Source organism: Ostrea edulis, chromosome 3, assembly GCF_947568905.1.
Source record: "Ostrea edulis chromosome 3, xbOstEdul1.1, whole genome shotgun sequence".
In the NCBI taxonomy this organism is placed as follows: domain Eukaryota; kingdom Metazoa; phylum Mollusca; class Bivalvia; order Ostreida; family Ostreidae; genus Ostrea; species Ostrea edulis.
The window spans coordinates 93485751-93493496 of NC_079166.1; the positions used below are offsets into that span (position 1 = coordinate 93485751).

General features: G+C 40.1%; 1 protein-coding gene across 1 annotated transcript; it reads left to right on the forward strand.

Annotated features, from left to right (window-relative positions):
- The first annotated feature begins 2711 nt into the window (after positions 1-2711).
- On the forward strand, positions 2712-7441 carry LOC125663253 (uncharacterized). Its single transcript, XM_056161094.1, has 2 exons — positions 2712-6933; positions 7396-7441. The coding sequence occupies exon 1, from the start codon at positions 2712-2714 to the stop codon at positions 6633-6635; it is 3924 nt and encodes a 1307-aa protein (XP_056017069.1). The 3' UTR covers positions 6636-6933; positions 7396-7441.
- Positions 7442-7746: the final 305 nt, after the last annotated feature.

Here is a 7746-nt window from a genome sequence, read left to right on the forward strand (position 1 = left end):
GACACACCGACATTTCAATGATTTTACACAATTTAATCTGACACACCGACATTTCAATGATTTTACACAATTTAATCTGACACACCGACATTTCAATGGTTTTACACAATTTAATCTGACACACCGACTGTCCTGTCATATGTTTGAATCGACTTGCGAAACATTCTCTTTCTATACGAATTACATATGTACGAGTTAATTATATAAGAGAGGATGCAACTCTTTTGTATTTTGAGTTAACGCACGTTTTTTCTTCGCGCCAGCAATGTTTAGAGCATTCTGTGTATTCATCTTTTCTTTTTGGTTCGCCACGGTGTAAGTATTTACATTTATTTGTAAATCATTTGTACTTATCGTGCTGATATATTTGTATTTTCAATTATGATCTATTGTTTACATTTGCACATTATTGCAGATCGAATTGAGTTGTGTCAATCATACGCATGCAACATGTGTTTAGTCAAGAGTCAGCTTAATTATCTTTAAGTCATAAGTAATTGATGGTATTGTTGCAATACATACTTGATTCTTGTAAATATTACTGATTTATTCAATTCCTACATTCTACGGTTCACCATTAGTGTCATAGTTGTATCGGCATAAGTTACCTTCTTCTATGTGTGTCATTCATCTCAATATTTGATACTGGATTAATTAAATATCAGATGACTTTATATTTCATTTGGAGGATACCATGCATGTATTTGCATGTTATATACATTGTATATTGATGTGTGTCATGATTGTGACCTTATGATTGTTTTGTTTTGTTTGTAACCTTTTACCACTTTCACTTTCACTTGCACCTGTGCAACATTAAAAGGAGGTTAGCTATCTGCAGACTTCATCTTGTCTATGGCAGAATAGTAAAAGGACCCACATGGAGCCATCGAAAGAAATTGACCCCGTCAATATCAAGAAGGAGCCTAGCTCACCACATATGGAGGACACACACTCTACGAAATCAAAACGCACATCAAAACATGGTTCACATCACAGCTCAAGACATTCATCTTCTTCGAGTACATCGAAACGTGCCAAAGCGGAAGCCGCCCGTGCTCTCATCAAACTGGCTGAAGAGGAGGCAGCTCTAAGGAAGAAGTTATCCCAACTTGAGGAACAGGACGAAATTAATCAGGCAACTATAAAGGCCTCAGCAGCAAGAAGAAAAGCTGACTACCAGGCTGACATGGATCTGTTGACAGCCAGGAAAACAGCAGCCGCACTGGACGCGGAAGCAAAAGTATTCGAACAGGACTTCTCCGGAAGTGACATAAGTGAGGACGACATTCCTGTACCAAAAGAAGATTCACAAAGGAGGACGAGTGAATATGTGAGTGATGTGTGTACTCGGGAACAAAGTGATATTTTGTACCATGGTGCATCTGTTATCCCACAGAATACTACAAACTTGTCTTCCCAGACTGAACCGCAGCACGAAAATCAAACCACAGATATACATGATGCACATCGTGTGATTCGTACTGATCATCCTGTTGAGGAGTATATCAGCTCGCGTACACAACCACTGACACCAGCTTCGTCATACGCTGAATTGCTACCTTCTGTGTTTTCACGCTCGAATCATTTGCCACATGTACCTGACATTTCTAAGTTTCTCTTAAGGAAAGAACTGTTGATATCAAGACTTTATCGATTTAGTGATAGACCCGAGTCCTATTTTGTATGGAAGTCTAGCTTCCAGAACATTCTTACCGATTTGCAGGTAACGGACTTTGAGCAATTAGATCTCTTAGTGAAATGGCTCGGACCCGAATCGAGTTCCTATGCCTTAAGCATTAGAGCTGCTAATGCTGACTGCCCAGCAAAGGCCGTACGTCTCCTGTGGGAAAGGCTAGATCAGAGATATGGTTCACCTGAGAGAATCGAAAGCGTGTTGAAGGACAAACTTGCCAAGTTTCCTAAGCTCAACTTTAAGGACAGCCTCAAACTTTATGAACTTGCTGATCTTCTTAGCGAAATTCTGAGTCTAAAGCAACAACCAATGTACCAACCACTGCTTGCTTATTTTGATTCTTCTGTTGGAGTCAACCCCATTATTGAGAAACTTCCCAACTACATGAAGGAAAAGTGGGTCACTAGGGCATCCAGATACAAAGAAACAAACAGACAATGTTTTCCACCATTCAAGTTCTTTGTTGATTTTGTGAAGGAGATGAGTCGTGTGAGAAATGACCCAAGTTTCTCCTACAGTGAGACTGGAAATCCATCAATGAAATCTGTTCGTTCAACTACTATAGCATCAAAGACTCAAATGCCTACTGCACGACTGCAAAAACAGAAATTTCATCTGATTCAAAGGATAAAACCCCAATGTGTGCAATTCATGGGACAAGTCATCGACTTAGTGAGTGTCGTGCATTCCAAGCCAAGTCAATGGAGGCTCGGAAAAGCTTATTGAAAGAAAAGGGATTGTGTTTCAAGTGTTGTGACTTTACGCATAAAAGCAGACATTGCAAAGAAAAACTTGCATGTACACTTTGTAACAGTGACAAACATACAACAGTGATGCATGGAAACATCCCCCTAAAGTTCATGGCGGGGAGAACACTCATAGAACTCCACTTGATCCGCTGGTAGTAGAATCCTCGTGCACCGATATCTGTGGAAATGTCGCCTATGGAAAGTCATGCGCCAAAATCTTACCTGTGTTTGTGTATCCCAAAGAACATCCGGACAACTGTGTTAAAATGTATGTAATCCTGGATGACCAGAGTAATCGATCACTTGCCAAGAGTTCATTCTTTGACGTGTATCAGATTCATTCGCAACCAGAAGAGTACATTATGAACTCATGCAATGGAAAAATTATGACTTCCGGTCGACGTGCCTCTGGATTCACACTGGAATCATGTGATCGCCAAGTGCACATAGACTTGCCCGTTCTCATTGAATGTGACAACATACCTAACAATAAATACGAGATACCATCACAGGAAGTCGCTAGACATCATCCACACCTACGTGACATTGGACTCGAAAGCGTAGACGAAAACTGTCAAATCTTGTTGCTTCTTGGCAGAGATGTACTATATGTGCACCGCATCCTTGACCAGAGAGTTGGTCATCCTGATGCACCTATTGGACTTCGATCACCTCTAGGATGGACAGTAGTCGGTGATGTGTGTCTTGGATCTCAGCATTGCAGTAATAATGTCAATGTGTATAAGACATTTGTATTGTCCAATGAACGACCATCCTTACTTCAACCTTGTGAAAATGAATTGAAAGTGAAAGAGGTGGTTACATCGAAGGTACCTGCCAAACATTCTCTGGACTACACAGGTGACAATATTTTCTTACTTACACCTCATGACAACAAGCAAGGAATGTCTACAGAAGATAAAGTTTTTCTGGAAGGAATGGACAGAGAGTTCAAGAAGAACATCGAAGGTAACTGGGAGGCTCCACTACCGTTCAGGAACCAACGCCCATGTTTACCGAACAATCGAGCTATGGCCTTGGGAAGAGCTAATCGATTTGACGCTAATCTAAGGAGAGATCCAGTCAAATGCAGACACTTCCTAGACTTCATGCAGAAACTGTTTGATCATAAACATGTCGAGACTGCACCGCCTGTTGGTAAGGATGAGGAAGTGTGGTATTTACCAGTTTTTGGTGTATACCATCCTCGCAAACCGGACCAGATCAGAGGAGTGTTTGATTCTTCAGCTACATTTCACGGACTTTCTTTGAATGATGTTTTGATGTCTGGTCCAGATCTCAACAACAGTTTACTCGGGGTGCTTATCAGATTTCGCAAGGAGCCAATAGCTATAACAGCTGATATCCAACAGATGTTTCATTGTTTTTACGTACGACCAGATCACAGGAACTACTTAAGATTCTTCTGGCACCATAACAATGACTTTAACCAAAAGCTTGAGGAATATAGAATGAGGGTCCATGTGTTTGGAAATAGGCCGTCACCCTCAGTAGCTACATACGGTCTACATCGAACAGCATTGGAAGCTAAGGAAACATTCGGACCAGATGTCACTGACTTTGTTTTAAATCACTTCTATGTGGATGATGGATTGATCTCCGTACCTTCTATCAACCAGGCTGTTGACTTGATGAAACGAACACAGCAGGCGTTGGCGACGCATGGTAACTTGCGTTTGCACAAGATCGCCTCCAACAGCAAAGACGTTGTTCGTGAATTCTCCCCAGATGATCTTTCCAAGGAACTGAAAAGCTTGGAACTATCTGACGACGACTTACCTGTTCAGAGGAGCTTAGGACTTTGCTGGAACATGAACATTGATGCATTTACTTTCCAGATTACAAGTGACGAGAAACCCTTGACTCGACGTGGAGTGCTTTCCACTATTAACAGTATATATGATCCCTTAGGATTTGCTGCACCTGTGACAATTGAAGGGAAATTGTTGTTACGTCAATTGACTGATGGAAACACTGGATGGGATGCACCACTTATTGACATAGAAGGACAGAAATGGCAAATGTGGAGGAATTCTTTATCTGGTCTTGAAGATGTGTCAATTCCCCGTCAATATGTTCCATGTTCTCTTCAAGGAAGTGTTCGAAATGAACTTCACGTATTTTGTGATGCATCTGAGAAGGCGATAGCTGCAGTCGCCTACCTGCATGTGTTTAATGAGGAAAATGAACATTACGTAGGATTCGTTATCGGAAAAACCAAGGTTGCTCCACTTCATGGACATACAATTCCAAGACTGGAGTTGTGCTCTGCCCTTCTCGCAGTTGAAATTTATCAACTAGCCAACGAGAACCTGAACATTGAATTTGAGACTGTGAAATTTTACTCGGACAGTAGAGTAGTACTAGGATACATCATCAACCAGACAAGAAGATTTTTTATCTATGTTTCGAATCCTGTGGAGCAGATTCTTAAACATTCAACGCCAAAACAGTGGAATTACGTTCCAACAGGACTGAATCCCGCTGACATTGGAACGAGGGGCTTAGCGGCTGACAAGCTTCAAAGTAGTGTTTGGATCCAGGGACCTATTGAATTTCTTACAAGACAGTCTGTGGAATCTGATGATGCTTCTAGCATGGATATTTGTCAGTCTGATGTGAATACCTACCTGTCTGAAGTCGAACCAGTATCTAGTTCTGAACCTGAGCATGGAAGTATTGTTAGTAGGTTTAAGCGGTTCTCTGAGTGGTCTAGGCTTGTACATGCGTTTGGAAGGCTGAAAACGAGAGCACGACAAGTAAAGAAAACAACAGAGGATTCATTGGTTTCGTTCAGTGAAGCAGAGAAATTTATTGTAAGTCTCGTCCAGCATGATGTTTATGGTGAAGAGATACAATCGATCAGAAGTAACCAATGTTTACCAAGAAGTAGTCCACTTCAAGCATTAGGACCAGTCCTAGATGAGGAGGGCATCCTGCGTGTAGGAGGGAGACTCAACAAACTGAAGTTAGACGACTTTGAGAAGAATCCAGTCATTATCCCAGGGACTCATCACATTGCTACATTACAAGTACGCCATCATCATCAACTACTTAGGCACCAGGGACGTCACTTTACAGAGGGTGCAATCAGATCAGCTGGACTATGGATCACAGGAGGAAAAAAGCTTGTGTCTTCAGTGATTCACAGATGTATTGTATGTAAAAAACTGAGAGGAAAACATGCTGTCCAAATTATGGCTGACCTCCCAGCTGACAGGCTTGAACAAGCACCTCCTTTTACAAATGTAGGTGTCGATGTCTTTGGACCATGGCAGATCGTCACCAGAAAGACGCGAGGTGGAAGTGCATCGTCAAAGCGATGGGGCGTCTTATTTACATGTTTAGTGACAAGGGCAGTTCATATAGAAGTAGTTGATTCCCTGAGCTCATCAGCATTCATTAATGCTGTGCGCAGATTTACAAGTATAAGAGGGAAGGTGAAAATATTTCGGTCTGATAGAAGCACTAATTTTATTGGAGCAACAGATGACCTGAGAGTTGATACAGTCTGTGTGGAAGATGATACTTTGAAAAAATATCTGTACAATTCCGGAACAAAGTGGATTTTTAATCCTCCACACTCGTCACACTTCGGGGGAGCATGGGAAAGAATGATTGGACTAGTGAGCAACATTCTCGATGCCATGTTTATGGAGCCAAACAACAAGAACATTACACATGACGTTCTTTGCACATTGATGGCGGAGGTGACCGCAATTATAAATTCTCGACCCTTAACGCCAGTGTCGTCGGACCCAGATTCTCCGTTCGTTCTAACACCTAACATTTTGTTGACACAGAAACATTCTTCAGATTCTGATATCTTAGAGTTTGGTGACATAGGAGTGAAAGACATGTTGAAGTCCGAGTGGAAACGTGTGCAGGGTCTTGCAAGCCAGTTCTGGAAAAAATGGAAGTCTGACTATCTCCACTTACTCCAGCCGCGCAGAAAATGGAAGAGTGAAGAGCCAAATATCAACGAAGGTGACATTGTGCTAGTGAAGGAGGAAAGTCCCCGAAATCATTGGCCAGTGGCAGTTGTGCAGAGAACATTCAAGAGTGATGATACTTTAGTTAGAAAGATTCAGGTTAAGTTGTTAAGAAACGACAAACCAGTTGTTCTTGTTAGGCCAATTTGTGAAGTTATTCCATTATTAGCACTGTAATGTGATCATTTTAGTTAAACATTTTTCATACTTGTACATTATCATTTTGTAGTTTTTCAGTGTATTGTTGCCTATAGTCTTAATGACATCTTACAGATATCAGACGGGGAGTGTCCTGTCATTTGTTTGAATCAACTTGCGAAACATTCTCTTTCTATACGAATTACATATGTACGAGTTAATTATATAAGAGAGGATGGAACTCTTTTGTATTTTGAGTTAACGCACGTTTTTTCTTCGCGCCAGCAATGTTTAGAGCATTCTGTGTATTCATCTTTTCTTTTTGGTTCGCCACGGTGTAAGTATTTACATTTATTTGTAAATCATTTGTACTTATCGTGCTGATATATTTGTATTTTCAATTATGATCTATTGTTTACATTTGCACATTATTGCAGATCGAATTGAGTTGTGTCAATCATACGCATGCAACATGTGTTTAGTCAAGAGTCAGCTTAATTATCTTTAAGTCATAAGTAATTGATGGTATTGTTGCAATACATACTTGATTCTTGTAAATATTACTGATTTATTCAATTCCTACATTCTACGGTTCACCATTAGTGTCATAGTTGTATCGGCATAAGTTACCTTCTTCTATGTGTGTCATTCATCTCAATATTTGATACTGGATTAATTAAATATCAGATGACTTTATATTTCATTTGGAGGATACCATGCATGTATTTGCATGTTATATACATTGTATATTGATGTGTGTCATGATTGTGAACTTATGATTGTTTTGTTTTGTTTGTAGCCTTTTACCACTTTCACTTTCACTTGCACCTGTGCAACATTAAAAGGAGGTTAGCTATCTGCAGACTTCATCTTGTCTATGGCAGAATACCGACATTTCAATGGTTTTACACAATTTAATCTGACACACCGACATTTCAATGATTTTACACAATTTAATCTGACACACCGACATTTCAATGATTTTACACAATTTAATCTACAAATGATACACCGAAATTTCAATGATTTTACACAATTTAATCTACAGACGATACACCGACATTTCAATGATTTTACACAATTTATCCTGCAAATGATTTTTAAAACCGTTATAATCACTATCGGAATGAGATTAAAAAATGGCACACTC